Consider the following 17,604-nt stretch of genomic DNA (forward strand, 5'->3'; position numbering starts at 1 on the left):
ATGAATTATGTGGTGGAAAAAAAACAAAAAAAAAAAACAGAGTTTGCTGAAGCTGTCATGTTGACCTTTATTTCACTAAAATTCAACTTACATCTTTTTCATTAGTAACTACTCCAGAAGTTGGGAACCTCTATAATTTACAACTTTACATCTAAATGTGTTCAAGAATTCACATAAATCCAAAAAAACATCACATTAAAATGCAGAATTTTAATAAGCAGTTACTTTTGAATGTCACCACGTGAATCAAAACACATCAGAGAAACAAACACTGTTGGTGAGTTCCCTCAGATCCAGTGACACAAAACCGATCAGGTTTTTGAAACAAAAAACGTGATGTGGGAGACAACCTGCACCACTAAAAGCTTGAATGTGTGGTGATGAAATGTGACTATATACATTACATTTGGATTCATTGGAGATTTTTCTCATTTATTTGACAAAGTAGTCCTTGGGAAAGTGTGAATAATCAGATTTGGGGTTTCAGTTACAAAAGGTTGGGTCTGTGGCACTGTGCCAACAGATTTTGCAATGTTATTTTTTACAAAAGGCTTCATTTATTTTATGATTAGATTTTTATCAATCATTACTTATTTATACAGACTATTTCTTTTCAGAAACAATATTTTAGGTCTAAGTCCCAGTCTGGTTCTTTTTTTGTTTTTAATTAGGCCTATTTATCTCGTTTACATTTTTATATAGATTAAAGTTTGGATTGTACATAATTTTAAATAATCAGAAAATGCATTGATTATTCCATGATAGCCTGTCCATCCATCCCATTCTGATGTATGTGATATCAGGAATTTCTGAACAGAATTTCTTCAAACTTGGCTCAAATGTGCACTTGGAGTCCAGCATGAACTGATTATATTTTGGTGGTCAAAGGTAAAAGGTCAAGCTCACTGTGACCTCACGTCTGTCCCATCCTTGTGAATGCAGTATCTCAGGAACACCTTAATGGAATTCCTTCCAGTTTGGTACTAATGTCCACTTAAACTCCCGAATGAACTGATTAAAAATTTACAGATTTTGGGGCATAACTCAAGAATTCATACACTAATGATGACAAAAGTTTCACACAAATATCTGATCGTATAAAATTATGAGGTGTTGACATTTTATACCCAAAATGTCAAAGGTCAACTTCACTGTGACATTATATTCCATGCTCTGTCAGTCCTCTGTCCTCCTCTGTAAAAAATACCTTTTATTAAACTCCTTCAAAGTCTTCACTATATATGAGTCTGGACAGACATGGTCGTAAACTAGAGCTGAGGTCTGTCCCCAAATCCAACAGGACTCAATGGAACCCAATTAGACCCAATGGGTTTGAGACATATTTCTCACATAATTCATGGGCTTACATCCACTTACATCGTCATTGCCTATTCGGTTGGTACATTTGGTACACAGAGGGAAGCTTGTTAAGAAAAATGTCAGGCTGTAATCAGGCTCAGGCTGAAATATGCAAATGAGGGACTGGTTTGGGTCAGTTTGGACAGAATATTGTTGGGTTTGGGCCTTTTCGGACTTGACTTTTCAGGCCGGATTATGGTTATGCAGTGCTAATGTAAACTGTAACTGGACTGATTGGCTGAGGCATATGATGACGCAGTGGCAACTCTAGACACAGTGCAAATATTTGAATATGTGTCTAATATCTTTCTAATATTTCTATCTTGAGTTGTTCTTTCACACAACTAAGTAAAAGTATAAAAAATGCCCAACGTTAAATAACTCCAGGGGACATATCCATCCAGGGGAGCCCCCGTTATATTTTCTATATATTTTCTAAATAACAAAAAATTGACAACCTCTGTTCTAACGGATTCCAATATAGGACAATTCTATTCCAAGTTTCTCTCATGAATTGTGTTAAAATATGCCAGAAATGACTCCAGTCTGACACATTCCCGGTTTCGTGTTATGCAGATTACATCACTGAATATGAGATGTGTCGCTGCTGTAAGTTTCCATATTTTCAATCACTAGACACGACAGATAACAAGAAAATGTGGTTCAGAAGGAGAAATTCTGCCCTAGGGTTCGGCCTTTTGTCCGCGCTGACAAATGGCTGAACTGAGAATGACGGAGCTCAGATATCGACGCCGAGGCAGCCCAGGTGAGAGGAGTTTGGTCACTGCTCAGGTAGTCAGTTTAGAAATTGCAAACTCCGCCCGCTTCGCATGCTGATGGTAAAACAATCGTGCGCTGCTATGGATGCCACGTTCCGCCCAGTTTTATGTGACGTACAGGATGACCAATCACACGTCTTTGTGGGCGGGATTACAGCTAAATGACGGCGATGTGTTGCAATGAGAAAGCCTCTTTGTGTGTTGTCAACGTATATAAGACATTTCTGCCGCAGTTTCTTTCTTTGGAATAATGTCGGCTGAATATGATAATAGGTGAGGAAATATTTTTGTTCTCATTTGGCTCCTTTTCCATTTCGGGATTATATTTGCATGTTTACGTCGAAGTGTGTTTTTGTTCGGGATGACTGTTGGTGATGTGGACGTTAAACGAACCATGCTGTCGTTTCTGACTACCGTTAACTGTTGAGGCCTGCCGATAGCCTGCTGAAGACTAACGTCTATAACTGCTTCTCACTTGTCGAAGACCAGTGTGGTGTATTATACTATTCCGTTTTGCCAAGTTAAAAGTATGTGTAGCGTCTTACATTGTAGCTTATTGAATGAATGTTATCGATGGCTGATGGTCCTGAACGGAACTGAGGCCAATTAAATGGCACCCGGCGCCTTGTGTAGCACGTGAACGAGCGTGGTGTAGGCCTCCCTTCTTTCTATTTCACATTTCTGTCGCTTATACCCACAATGGTAAACCTAACGCTATATTGGAATGGCGAACTTTCCGACTTATTGTACAGTGTGTTTAAAAAAAAAAAAAGTTGGCAGTGGAACTCTGAAGATATTCCGGCATATTGTACGACGGGCGCACATGGTCGTGGTAGTGAAGCGGCGGCTGGGACAATGCCGGTAGTGTAGGCCGCAGCTCAGCGCTGCTGGGAGCTTTTCTCCTCACAGTAGGGTCGCCCTCAGTAAAAGCTCCCTTGATGAAACAAATGCTTGGTGTGTGGCGGTATTCGCGTCGTTGATGAGTTTCGCTGAATTGACAGGGCTGATAAAAGGCTACATAAAGACGGGCAGGGCCCGTTGGCTCCGGCGGTAGCGGGCCGGGGCTGTAATAGCGGAGCTTTCCTTTATTGATACCATCGTACATTTTACACTCAAACTATCTCTTAAAACCAAAAAAATCACCATAACCTAGTGTTAAGTCTCAAAAGGTCACGTATTGTTTTCTCGCTGGCCGTGTCCGTTGTTATTACCGACCCGCTCCGGTCTGCTCAGCCCTAACTAGAGAAACGACCATCTTGGATGTATGTAGTAGAAATGGCGGACAACTCCTGAGAAGGCGTTTGCCTCAAAGTACGAGGATGAAACGGCAAATTAGTTCTGAAAGTCTCGATTTAACAGCCCAGGAAATTGTGTTTGTCGTGTTAGTGTGTTAGCATATTGTCATAAATTATAAATGTATTATATAATTATGCAGGTATCTACAAAGATTAAGTAAAGCACAATTATTTCAGTCATTTTGTGTTTGTGGAAACTGAATATTAATGGAAATATTTCTGTGAGCCATGTTTTTTTTCTGGTCGTGGAACTTTAAATTGTGATGTGGTACAAAACAAGTACCAATGACTTCATTGTCTTGTCATTCTCAGAGACAATGGCCCAGAGGGCATGGAGCCAGATGGGATCATTGAGGTAAGTCCCCTAGAACTGTGGTAATAGACAATGGTCAAAATAACCCCCTACTCACTTAGCTGGTGGGGAGTGTGACCGTTAAGTGCCTGAATATATATTTTTGAGGAAGCAGTAAGGGGGTTCCATAACAGGGAAGTAAAGAAGGGCCACTGCCTTACTGTGGAACAGTCTGTGATTTGCTTGTGGAGACTCACACTAAAATCCAACATATATGTTTTATGACCTTTTGGCGAAAGACCTTCAAAAATGAAAAGACACACTTGAGAGAATAACAACTTGTAGAATTGGTGCCCATATGTGGAGTATAGTTTTCTATAGAGATGTAATATCCCTTTAATGTTCATTGGTTCCTTGTCGCCTCAGAGTGATCTTAACCATTACCAATGTGTTAATGTGAGTGTATGTAGTGTCATATCTGCATGATCGTATGAATGTTTTTTATTTTTTTTAATGCCTGAATATGTTTTGCCCTATTCCTTGTTTGTCTTCCGCCCTTCAGAGCAACTGGAATGAGATTGTGGACAGTTTTGATGAGATGAGCCTGCGCGAGGCTCTGCTCAGGGGAATTTATGCCTATGGTTTTGAGAAGCCTTCCGCTATCCAGCAGAGAGCCATTGTCCCTTGTATCAAGGGTAAGTAAGACAGTTTTACTAAAGATATCTTGTGAAGCAGTTGAAATTGGCAAAAGCAAATATGGATGGAGGAGAAGATTTTGTTAGATAAAAACATGTAAATTGTGGAAGTGAATAATCTATCCTTTTCAATAAATTTGGACTAACACCCCAGAGTTGCAATTCTACTCAGCCACCACTGGAATCTAATTCTACAAATGGTAGAACACTAAACTAGTGAAACCTGATCTTTATCTCAAACTGCAGGGATGAGTTTAAACAAAATAACTGGCCATGCACTTGCATGTTCAAAATGTATGTCAGTACTTGATGTATTGGTCTGTGGTGTTGTAGGCTAAAGGCTATTTTACCAGATCCTTGATTTGCTTGTTTGAATTAGTGTCAATGGAGTCTGACATTTCTTTTCAGTATATCTTGGGCTGAGGAGATCATGAGTATCTTAATGTCTTAGCTTGAGAATACAGTCACCACCCTCTAAGTTGACCAGATGGGGAGAGAACCTCCACTAAATCCTGTCTGAAGTTGATACGAGCTGTCAGGAAGCCTAGAAATGTATTGTTAGTCCAGTTTAACGCTGTCATTATAATCTGAGACTCACTAGCATAAAAACAAAGCTACAAATTGTAACAACTCTCTGGAGGCACTCCTTATATTCAAATAACTGAAAAGCAGGGGTTATATCATTTTTTTAAGGCTAAACGGTCGCATTTAGCTTGTATCTCTGGATTTACTCATCTAGTTGATCAATAACGTAAAATTTATCCTTGTGTTTTTTCTTTTGTTTGTTTTTTTTAACCCCAGGTTACGATGTGATCGCTCAGGCCCAGTCTGGCACTGGGAAGACTGCCACATTTGCCATTTCCATCCTCCAGCAGATTGATGTGGACCTGAAAGACACCCAGGCTCTGGTCCTGGCTCCCACCAGGGAGCTGGCTCAGCAGGTACATTCACTGTCCAATACAAATATGGAGTGGAAAATCTGCACTGACAGTGTACTGTAGTGGGATTTTTTGTTTTGGCCATCTTGCGATTCATCGGTTCATGAAATTGACCGTTTTCAATGCAACACACCTCCAGGCTTTGAATATTTGAAGCTTTATTTTCTGCTCACTAGTGAGTGACCATGGCTTGGGCTAAACAATTTAAGAGCTGGGTGACTATCATGTGACACTGCTTTGCTTGAGTACTTCTCAAGGTGCGAAGTGAAATATGGAGCAGTTCATGAAGGTGTTCCTTTCTGCTACACTTTACTAGATTAAACTGCAGTAATTGTATCAAAAAATGGAAATGTTGTATTGGCATATTTAAAGCCAACTGTAACCTGTTAACTACTGTAGTAATACATCTATAAAATATCTGAAAGGGAATTCTATGGTGCTGAACATGACTTGAGTAGACTAAAGATCAGCCTGTGAAAGATCCAACTCCACAAGATGAAAATCAAATCATTCTCTTGCATTCCATTTACGCCTGGTATTAAAATGTGATCTGGATGTGTTGTCCAGATAAGAAATATGGTTGTTAAAGCAAGGTGATGGGAATGTGATCACATCTGCATGTCCACATTTGGAGCCAGTCTGGCATGCAATGTGTTCTGATCTTGGGTAGGTGTAAAGTTGTAAATGTACAGATTCCATTTTAAAACCAAGTGTAAATGGGGTTTAGTCTGTCCCTGCTGTGACACACCTGATGTCTGAAAAGTGCAATACCAGACCACGATGGCGTCTACAATCCATCAGTAAGAACTGCTGTATAATGATGAAATCCATGCGTGTCAACTGACTGTGTAAACTCCTGGTGTGTTGTTGCTCTGGTTGGTGTTCTGCTGGCTGGAGTCTCAGCGCAGTAGGGGTCCAGAGGCATGATCATGAATCACTACTTCTGAATACAGCACCCATCACACTTTGGAGGGGAGTAAAATAGTCTCCACTCTTTCCTTTCTTCTTGTTGAAAAGGAAAACAAGCCTAAGTTTATATTTTGAGCTCTGTTTGCTTCATATCCCAGTTGATTAACACGCTTGGATGAAGCAAACTAACAGAAAAGTGGCTCAGTCTTGACTTTAGAAACTTTTTGCACTATGGACGCATAGTTCTGACTATTACTGAGACCAATTACAGTCTACACACTGATGCCTCAAACATGATATTGTGTTTTTGTGAAGTTTTTCAACAATCCAAGCTCATGGAGTAACAAAAACCAGCACAAGCGTCACCTGCTCTGCGTGTTCCAGCGTGTTCCTTTCTCACCTTTTTAGAACTCCCATTTCTATCAGTCTTTTGGTATGTGAATTTTGAGATTTGGTTTTTAAAAATGTTATGCATCGCTATGTGTAAAATGACACAAATAAAAGACAAGCTGAAACTTGTTTATTGACCATTTGTTTCAGTTCAAGTGTCCAGCATGGTTCATAGGTTCAATGCAGGTTAATAGGGGCAAGTTACATGGGCTCACTAAGGTTAAAAGTTGACTCTGGATATGTTAAGTGTTTGGCAGGAACCCCAAACATATTTAAGATTAATCTTTGGTTTGTCCTCAGTCAAAACTCAGCACAGTTTGTAGAATGTCTTGTTTGAACATTTACTTTTGATTGCCTATGAAAACCCATGAATCAACAAATGGTGTTCTCCACTAAAATTCTTCTACAACTCTTAAAAATGTAGATCCAGAAGGTGGTGCTGGCCCTGGGTGACTATATGGGAGCCAGTTGCTACGCCTGTATCGGTGGGACCAGCATTCGCAATGAAGTCCAGAAGCTGCAGGCTGAATCCCCTCACATTGTGGTGGGAACCCCTGGCCGTGTCTTTGACATGCTGAATCGCAGAAACCTCTGTAAGTCATCATGCAAAAAGTAATTCAACAAATATTGAGCTGCCAGTAAGTTGACTCGTTTTAGTATCAATTTCTAGAATATTAGCTGTCACACTATAAGAATTGGTTATAATTTCATATTGTGTTAAAGTTGGTCCACATTTATGCAGTTGAATATGAAAGTTGAGTGAGTGGTGTGATTCATTTGACATTTAACAAGAGCTGAGTCAGTCCACCCCTAAAGCTTTGTGCACAGTCAGATACAACTGCTGTATGATGACGAAACCCATGCGTGTCAACTGACTCTGTCAACCCCTGATGTGTCGTTGCTCTGGTTGGTGTTCTGCTGGCCTGAGCGCTCGACAGAGAAAGGGGTCCAGAGACATGATCATGAATCACTACTTCTGAATACAGCACCCATCGCACTTGAACAGGAGTCATTAGCTGGTGTTGACAGAAGAGTTTTAGAGGAATGTTCTAGAACAAAAAAATGTGACCGTTTTGAAATGGTAAATTCAAAGGAATAGTAAATGTACAAAATTTGGTTTCATTCTCTAAACAGGAAACACGAGTACCAAATTATATAAAGCTTGTTTCAGTTGTAAATAGATCTACTATTCTGTAGAACAAATGGAGTCTAATTGTCTTAGTAGATGCCAAAACGGCCTCAAACACTGTCAGGCGTTTTTTTGCCTGATTGGATGGGGCTGTATAGAGGTAGAAGGGTAACAAGGGAACAGGGGTATGAACTGCAGCACAAGTCCCTGGCTGAAATTTAATGTCAAGATTGTGTGGTATACACTGTAAACTTGTTCTTTTGTTGGCCAAATGAACACTGGAAGGGTCACCAAATTCGACCACAACCTGGCTGATGTGGGACAATGTTGCACCACAAGCGCATGAGGACATTAAACATTAGCTCTGTTCTTTTTCAGCATCTAAGAACATCAAAATGTTTGTGCTGGATGAGGCTGATGAGATGCTTAGTCGAGGATTCAAGGACCAGATCTATGACATCTTCCTGAAACTGTCAAGCAGCACACAGGTAAGCGCTCAATGTGTCTTGCTGAATCACATTCAACAGTCATCTTAAGTGAACACTTGAGGTGAGCCATTAGACAGAGAAGCTGCTACACTTGTTTGTACACTTGTTTCAGTTGAATTCTGTAAGAGTCTGCATATGGATAGGTTAATTTGCAGTGCTATCATAAAGCAACAAGGGATGTAAAATGCATTATAATCTGGGAACCAAGAAATTTTTCAGAAAAGTAAGTCTCAGGTTTTAACCAGCCCACCCATGTCCCCTTTATTTTTTTGTTTGTTCTTTAGGTTGTCCTTCTGTCGGCCACCATGCCAGCTGATGTTTTGGAGGTCACAAAGAAGTTCATGCGTGACCCTGTCCGAATCCTGGTGAAGAAGGAGGAGCTGACCCTTGAGGGTATTCGCCAGTTCTACATCAATGTGGAGAAAGAGGTGGAGAAACATTTTTCATATGGGCTTTAGTCAGCAAACTAGTCAGATATGACTAGTATGTTTTAAGTTCATATACAGGATGACAAGGTGGATCTCCTATGGGAAAGTGATACATACCAAATATAAAATCTGTGCAAATTTGTGAACACCGCACACAGCAGCACAACCCTGTGCTAATAGTGTATTCAGACCAAATCGGATGTTATGGCTGAATGTGTCTAGTTTTGATAAACCCATTCTGTCATTTCTGTAGTCTGTGGCCCAACAGGTCGCCTATGTTAGTTAGTGAAAACACAAAACCTGTATTTTAGATAACTAAGGTTTAGAAATGTGACTAAGGTATTTGCTACTTGAAAGTTATTATAAATATTGTGATTCTTGCTAATAGTTTCCAAAAATATGCTAATGAATTCTTTGCATGTTTTTATAAGAAATCACAGAATTCAATGCTGTCATACTGTCACATGAAGCACAGACACAGTTGCATAGATTAAAGCAAATATAAAGTTAAGTTTGTCTGCAGGATTCTATCAGCTGTTTGTTTAGTGTTCTATTTTTGAAGCAAGGCTCCAGACTAACTTTTTTACTAGGAGCACAGTGGCCCCTAACTTAAAATTTTAGGAGCGCAAGCAGAAAATTTAGGGGCGCACACCGAAATTGACTTGCAAAGTAAATATTCACCTTTCCTCATTTTCACTGTATTATATTATATCACAGTGTTTCCCCTAGCTTTTTTGCTTTTGGGGGGGGGGGCTTAGCTGGAATTAGCGTGGTCCATCATTGGGGTCCTTGAAGAACCCTCTCGCCAAAGGACCCCATTACCATGATTACAGAGCATTTGGACCTGAATAAACAGTTAACACTGATTTTGTTTTTTATTTTAGCAGTGGAACACTGTTTTTATTTAATTATTCATTCATTCATTTATTTATTTATTAATGCACCTATCCATCCATCAGGCACAGCATTATGGGTGGGCCTAACGGGCCTGGGCCCACTCATTTATACAACTGGCCCACCTTAAATGACTGGGAGAACATGTATTTTCTTAACTTTTATTTTTAATTATTAAAATCAGCATTTTAATACACCCTTAAGACAAAAAGTTTCTATTTGACAAAAAGACAACATTTATTCGGCGAGTATCACATGTGAGGTCTGGGCCAATCGGTGTGCCATAATTCGTCGCACCAGATATGTTACCCTTCCACATGCACATCACACTATGGCGGTTGTTCAGCAGAAATGATGACCGGTGTACTGAGGAAAGCTTATCATTGTCTTATTTTATATCTGCAAATGCCTTTTTCATCAAAACTAGAACGTCTATAAAATGTAGACAATACAGAAGGTAGAGCTGAATATTACTGCCTGACTTGATGTCTTCAGATTACCTTCACAGCACAGATAGTTTATGAGTGAACAGCGCATCGCACCGCACTCTCTCTCCTGTTAAAAGTCATTGTAGCTCACCCATCATTCTGATCGCTTCATTTCTCTCGCTCTCCTTACAATCAATTTAAAGAGTAATCCAGCCAGATCAAATGGAAATGCATTAAAAGGAATAAAATGAGTTTTCTTAATGAATTGATATACTGATCTACTTGATCCATAGTGAAAACATAGATAAGGAGATATCCTGTGCCATTTGAAATAAATAAACTGCAGACTGAAACTGTTAAAGATTTTAAGTGTCATTATCAACTGGAAGTGCTAGTCGGCATTCACAGTATGATATCAGTGATTTTTGTTAAAGTGATATTACCAGTTGGAAACGGTGTTAACTTTTGTAATTAAAAGGCCCATCCGAAGTTAAAATCCTGGCGCCATGCCTGCCATCCATCTTCATTAATCAATTCACTCACCAAGTTTGGTCTTGTACAGCCATGCGGAGTATCTACAGTCTGACAGCCATGCTGGATCAAAGCCAGACTCACAGTGGTGACCCGTCTGCAGCTTTTTACTGCATGCTTCAGTGGGAGGGCTGGAACACCGATATTTTTGCTTGGCGGGGCGAGCGGTTGGGGAACCACTGGTCGTCCATTTACAACTTTTGTTTGTTGTTGTTACTGTAACGGTGGGAAACTCTCTCCTCCGCTCTCTGAGTGTGGGTGAGTGTCTGTACCGGTGCATCGGTGTGTGCTGTGAGCATTGTAATGAATCTAATGAAACGATAGCAATGCAAACCAGCTCATTTGCACATTACTGTCAACTACTGGGCTGAAGTGTGGAGCAGAAGTTTGTCAGCAACAAAAATATTCAATAATAATGATAAAAAAAATCGGCAAATTTACTGGTTGCGCATGCACAAGTAGATGACAAATTTACTCGCACCGTCTCAAATTTTAGTCGCAAAATGCGACCATTTAGTCGCAGTCTGGAGCCCTGTGAGGTCTTTTTTTTTTTTTTGTGTATGTGTACAAACGCTACGTTGCTGCCAATTTAAAAACGTACCGAACAAATATTTATCTACAAGTTGCAATCTAGATGGCATGCACTGCTCTTTCTGGTCAGATGTCTGTGTGTAATTCCAGACTGTCAGCATCCACTGGCCTGTTTGATTATCATCAATAATGATTTCTGAAATTTTTGGTGAGAATTTGTTGGTCCTTGACTCTGTATAATTCCTCCCAATTTATATTGGAGCGTAATTTTGAGATGGAGTCTGCTGATGGCCTCATTGCACTGAATAGTTTAAGGTTGCTGTTTTTTGTTCTAAAAAGCAAATGTTACCTCATAGTGTAAACTGCCAGCTGAGTGTTGTGGAGCCAGATGTGATGGCAGACTGTGTGGATAATCTGAACTTTGTCTGTCCTGGTGCTTGTCCACAGGAGTGGAAGCTGGACACACTGTGTGACCTGTACGAAACCCTGACCATCACACAAGCGGTCATCTTCATCAACACGAGGAGGAAAGTAGACTGGCTCACTGAGAAGATGCATGCCAGAGACTTCACTGTCTCTGCTCTGGTAAGAGAATCCAACCTTCATTTCTACACAAACTGAGCAGCTTTGAATTAGGATTGGGAACAATAAACCGATATGACCGGATATCCGGTTTTACAGGCGAGAGATACGGCTGTGTCAGTAGCAGACTCCCCAATCGATAGTAATTAACCACTGATCTTTAGATGAATCGATTGTAGAGCTATGGATCGGCTATCGCAAGACTAGGAGTCGGTTGCCTGAGGCTTTACAGTTTTCATCTCTAAAATAATACGAGAGCTGATGAAGACGACGGTCACACATGCTCCGTAACATTATCTTCACAGCCCAACTGGACGCCCGCTGCCGCGCTCACAAAACGGTGCGCCCTCCTCCCTCTCCTGTGTCTCCTTTTCATTTGCTCATAACAGACTGCGCTGAAAACAGCAACAGAAGTGACGTAAGTTTGGGTTTTATAAGAAAGCTGAGAAACGCTGCTGCAAATCATTTATGCAAAACGTGTCTGACCGCAGAGTGCAGAGCCACGAGTCTGACCCACAGAGACGTCATGTCACTGTGAGAGCAGGTAACACAGAGCATCACTGTTCCTCCACACTAATCAAAACTACACCACTCTTCATATGAAACAGAGCAGCAGATCATCTTACTGCAGAAATACTGATATTTTAAACAGTTAAGTTTCTCATTTATCTCATTTACACATGAGACTCATAATAAGATATAAACATCACTGTAAAGTCTCCTTCTGTCTCTACTGTTACTATATTTAGTAAAAACTATCAATTTTTTGGCAACAACAGCACTCTACAAATGTAGCATTATTGAATCAAAATGTAAAGACTGACACATTGCATTGTCTTGTATTGTGACAGAGCTGAATCATATCGAATCGTTGGCCACTTAAAGATTTATAAAATATATCGTATCTTTGAACATGTATCGAATCGTCTCAGTCAGTGAGATACACACCCCTACTTTGAATCTTGTCAGAGGCCCTGGTCAGTGTTCAGCATCATAGATGCTGTTAGTCTTCATATGTAACATACAAAAACCACACATTGTGACGTGAAAATAGCCAAACATTTTTGTTTTCGATGATGCATGCATTTTATTTTGGGATTTACATATTACATTAATTTTCACATGCTGAATTATAAATACAAAGTCTAATTGAGCCTTTAGTCTGATCAGACTGTTCTGAGTGCTCTGTAGGTTTGGCCCCATCTCCACTTGTATCCTCTGATCTTGTCTTTCAGCATGGTGACATGGACCAGAAAGAGAGAGACCTGATCATGAGGGAGTTCCGCTCCGGCTCCAGTCGAGTCCTCATCACCACTGACCTGCTGGTACGTACACAACAGCCATCCTCAGTTTGCTAGAATCCTCCCTTGTTCAGCTGCTTGATTTTGAGCTTTTTTTTTAGCCAGCAAGCACGTCATACGTGTGCACACTTGAAGATGAGTGCTCTGTGCGGGCCAAGGTTCCCTCTCCTCCCATCTGCAGTGTTGGTGAAGGACTGAATGTTCCTTGGTAGAGAAGCCATCTGCCCTCCACTGTGACTGGGTCCATGTCCTTGATTCACAACTAAATGGCAGATTACACTCAGTCCTGTCCTTTTTTAAATGTTTGAAATTTATTCAGAACATTTTTAAGGGAAGTTCCTTTTTTTTTTTTTTTTTTTTAAGATGAACATGGGACATGTCTTCATAGTTAATCTGATGTGATGATACATTATTGATGCAGAGGGAAGTTTAGGATGACGACATGAAACTGAATGTGCTATATGGATACAAGTGATGTGCTGCTAAACTAATGATCACTGTGTTCCTCCTCAGGCCAGAGGTATTGATGTCCAACAGGTGTCCCTAGTCATCAACTATGACCTGCCGACCAATAGGGAAAACTACATCCACAGGTAAAAACACAGCCAACAATGTCAAACATTTGGTTGAGCAATGGTAGTAAAATTGTATGCTAGTGTTCTCTTGGAAGCAGAGCAGGGTGCAGAATGACCTTTTTTGTCCACTGACTACATTGCTAGACTGTTAGAATTTTACCAGCCAATCAGTTGATAAGGTTTTTTTTGGCTGATGAATGCACCAAATCTACCAGCTATTGTAGTTCATACTCTGAAAACCATGACACCAAAACAGTTGGCTACGCAATAAGCTAAAAAGATTTGATTACAGCACACCATGTCTACCAGAGAGGAAAAGTTAAGATGGGCAAACAATATTGAGTTGTCAGTATGAGTGTTCCTTGCTTTTCTTGGAGAAATGATCACACCAAATGACCAAAAGTGAAATATTTTGTACAACCATTTCATCAGATGACTTGGTCAATCACCAAAACTAGAAACAACAGCATCAGGCCTTTCATAACGTAGTGGGGTTCAAGCTCTGCAGCTTGTCTGACCAGATTAGCACCTGTAAGTGAAACCTCATGCCTTACTGCACTTTTGTCACCTTCAAGGCTCAGTTTTGTGCTAACTTATTTCTTCAGTCTTTACACTGTTGGTAGTGTATCCCACCACGGCAGCTTTTAGGCATTTTTACCAGCAGCCACAGTGAAGCTGGTTGTGGTCTCACTACTGTAGTGGGAGCTACTATAAAAGTTCAAGGATTTTGCCAGGTACAGACTTGGTTAACACGACGGCATCTCAACCATGGAAGATGCAGTCGCACAACTTTTCAGGTGTGTAGTTGAGATTAAAAGGAAGGCAGAAGATCACCGTTGCAGCTGGAATGATTGTCACAAAATGGTCTTGTAAAACCCAGAGGTCTCTCCCTTCCATCCTGTACGATGTGACCCCTTGCACACGGCTCTTTGCTCAGTGAAACTTTGTGCTTGTCTTTTGTCAGGATTGGTCGAGGTGGTCGTTTTGGCAGAAAGGGAGTAGCCATCAACATGGTGACTGAGGATGACAAGCGAACCCTGAGGGACATTGAGACATTCTACAACACCACCATTGAGGAGATGCCCATGAATGTGGCCGATCTTATCTAGACGAATCCACATGCCCTTCGTCCACCCCACCCTGCTTATTTTAGAAGTTGAACCTTGTTTCTTATACGATCTGAATTCTTCAAACTTTCTTTTGCTAAATTCCACCATTACTCTCCATTCGAAGGGAAGTAAAAAATGCAGCCATTATTCCTTCCTATTATCTGAAATAGTTTTTGGCCATCTTGGAAGGATGAATTACTGACCTGCTTCATCTGCTTGCCATACTCAGTTACCCCGTATCGGCACCTAAATTCTTCCTGCGGCTAATCCTCTCCTCTCAAACTTAAGTCATTCATTTGAACATTTCCACATTGATGTTTTGCAAACCGAGTTTTAAAATAAAACGACTTGACTTTGTAACTGGGTCCGAACAAGTGCAAAACCTATGTGTTTCTGAAAGCACATTTTAAAAAATTATGAAGTGGAAGGAGTCTAGCTACATGAAGTTAATAAGTTTGCTCAACTGATAACATGCACAATGCTAACACACAGATGACTGAAGAGTTTGTGAAATGTGGCTTTGATTTTTCAGCATCACTAGGTTGATGGATGGATGAGTGGTTCTAGACTGCAGTTCAGATTGGACTAAACACAACCATGACTGAAATAAAAAGTGCTGCATTTGACCAGATCAGTATTTAGACAACCTTCAGTGTACTTAAACAGCCTTTAACACAGCCATGATCATGTGAAGGTTTTGGGGGTAGAGTACACAGGGCATGTTCAATAAAGACACCTGTATAGTAAAATCCATCATGAATGAGTTGTTTACCGTTTTGATCCTTTACTGCTGTTTCATATATTTTTTATTGCTATTGTACATACTGCTTGACTTGTACAGTCATTTGTGCAGTAGCATTCAGTTGAAGACTGACTGGTGGCAACAGATGTTTGGAGGCAAAAACGACGGTGAGTTGTGTGGAGACTTTGCCTCCCGACCCTGACGACCTGGTTGGATTTTTCACCTCTAACTCTTTGACATTATTGTTCACTTAGATTTTATTTTTAAACACAATATTGGATTTTTTTGATAAGGTGGTGGTGACTTTTTGTAACCTACCTCACCAAAATGTTGGGGGAGGGAGGGGGCCGTCTGAAATGAAAGGACCAAACTACAGATGATTAAGTATATCGATTCCCTACTTCCCAAATCTCTACTCTTTCTAAGCGCTCATATTAAATGCCTGTCATCATGGGGTTTGGTGTCTGGTTTAGGAGAACTGTCATGTTTTGGGGTGTATAGTCAGTGCTATTTTTTAAAATGAATTTACGGAATTGTTAACCTTTTTGAGACAGAAACCGTGTAACAAGTTTTCTACATTGGATTCTGTATAGTATTTATTTTAATGGTCTTAAAAAAAAAATAAAGGTTTCTCCTTTAACAGTGTAAACTGGCCTCTGCATTGTTGAATAGCATGAAAGCTTTTCTGGCCAAATCCTGTGTGGAAGGCGAGTATGTAACACATCTCCACCATCTGAAGCACTCGCTCTGTTGACTTGAGACAGGCCTGTGCTGCTATGTGTTTGTGACTGCTGACCTGCTCTGAAACCAACACTGCAGTTTGGTCCAAAATATCAACGATGACAAACAAAATAAACCAGCCACGGAGGTGTGATATTTATCACTGAGTTTTTGACTTGTCTTTCTGCTTCCCTTGGTTAAAACAAGTCTCAGTGAACTGTCAAACAACTTGAAGGCCCTCGAGCTTGTTTTTTCCAGAGCTGCTGTTGACGGCTGAGTAGCAGCCTGGACCTTAGAACATTCTAGCATGTTTACTGATTGTTGTCTTTCCACAATAAACATTGAATTGTATGTCGGTGTCATGTCCATTCAGTCACATGCGCCCTGATGTTTTAGATGCATCATCTGGATATTTGAGGGGCGAATAGATGGTGCAGGTAGAGCAACAGCACTGGTGGTGTGGCCCCCAGAGAGAGTGGACCCTCCAATGTTTTGGGTGGGGAGTGATTCACATTGTAACTTTACAAATTCACCTGGTTTTATGCTCGAACATGTTATATATTATATGTTATTTATTTCCTTAAAAAGGCAAATGCATCTCCATCATTTTGTTATGCAACAACTTTCAAAGCTTATTCAACATAAACTATGAAAGCTATAAATATTTAAACTACTACTATATAAGTATTCAGTTTATGTTTGTCATATACAGATGAGACAGAATAATAAATTATGCATGCAGATGTGTAGTGGTGATTGCTGGGTAATTTGTGTGTTGATGATGTGCGAAGTCTCTATTTGTAAAGTTTCGGTATGATGACGTGACAACTTCTTTTTGACCAAAACATATCAGTCCCTCCAGGACTTTGTGGGCTCTTTTTGGGGTTGTTGCGCCCTAAATTAGCCAAATAGTGAAAGAAAGCTGTGATTTTTTTCATTACAAAGGCAACTTGTTCCAGGGAGAACTTGATAACTTCACCAAAAAGGCTCACAAGTACAAAAACTAAAAAAATGTGCACAGTGTTGATAACTGTCAATAACAATGACAAACCTAGTCTTTTCAATATCTGTGACAAAAATATAAATGATGGTAACAGTGCTCGCTGGGGCTCATCAAAACAGTCCAGACATGAAATGTGACACTTTAAAAAACTTTATTCACAAAATATTACATAAAACAAGTGCTTGATCTCTCACAAGGCCAGGAATTATATATAACAAAATAACATGTAGCCAGACAGACAGCAAAAGAGAAGAATGAGTATATTATATTAACTATAAAACTGTAGTGTGTTTCAGCTTTCTGAAGGATTCATAGCATCTTTGGTGTAGAGCAAGAGATAGTATAGAATGTGTGACACCAAATTCTTTGGTGATGAATTTTATCCAAGCTGTTTTCCCAGAGTTGTTTGATATATTCTTTGATGTATTGATATGTATTGATATGTATTCTTTGCTATAAATGATGAGGTGTGAAACTGCTGCTGAG

General features: G+C 40.1%; 1 protein-coding gene and 2 non-coding genes across 3 annotated transcripts; all 3 read left to right on the forward strand.

The window, feature by feature from the left end:
• The first annotated feature begins 2,296 nt into the window (after positions 1-2,296).
• Positions 2,297-16,275, forward strand: LOC146306333 (eukaryotic initiation factor 4A-I). Its single transcript, XM_084712596.1, has 11 exons — positions 2,297-2,411; positions 3,746-3,788; positions 4,288-4,420; positions 5,222-5,361; positions 7,082-7,250; positions 8,165-8,274; positions 8,559-8,702; positions 11,534-11,671; positions 12,904-12,993; positions 13,483-13,562; positions 14,509-16,275. Exons 1-11 carry the CDS (start codon positions 2,389-2,391, stop codon positions 14,651-14,653), a joined length of 1,215 nt encoding a protein of 404 aa, XP_084568722.1. The 5' UTR covers positions 2,297-2,388; the 3' UTR covers positions 14,654-16,275.
• Positions 6,171-6,309, forward strand: LOC146306334 (small nucleolar RNA SNORD10). Its single transcript, XR_014769195.1, has one exon. It is a non-coding gene; the product is annotated as a small nucleolar RNA SNORD10 (small nucleolar RNA).
• Positions 7,501-7,641, forward strand: LOC146306335 (small nucleolar RNA SNORD10). The gene has a single exon (XR_014769196.1). It is a non-coding gene; the product is annotated as a small nucleolar RNA SNORD10 (small nucleolar RNA).
• Positions 16,276-17,604: the final 1,329 nt, after the last annotated feature.

Source organism: Lutjanus erythropterus, chromosome 23 (assembly GCF_056507025.1).
Source record: "Lutjanus erythropterus isolate fLutEry1 chromosome 23, fLutEry1.hap2, whole genome shotgun sequence".
Lineage (NCBI taxonomy): Eukaryota > Metazoa > Chordata > Actinopteri > Lutjaniformes > Lutjanidae > Lutjanus > Lutjanus erythropterus.

Coding starts and splice junctions, on each gene's coding strand:
- LOC146306333 (XM_084712596.1), top strand. CDS start 2,389: ATGTCGGCTGAATATGATAATAG. Junction 11,672..12,903: donor ACTTCACTGTCTCTGCTCTG/GTAAGAGAATCC, acceptor CTTGTCTTTCAG/CATGGTGACATGGACCAGAA. Junction 13,563..14,508: donor AGGGAAAACTACATCCACAG/GTAAAAACACAG, acceptor GTCTTTTGTCAG/GATTGGTCGAGGTGGTCGTT.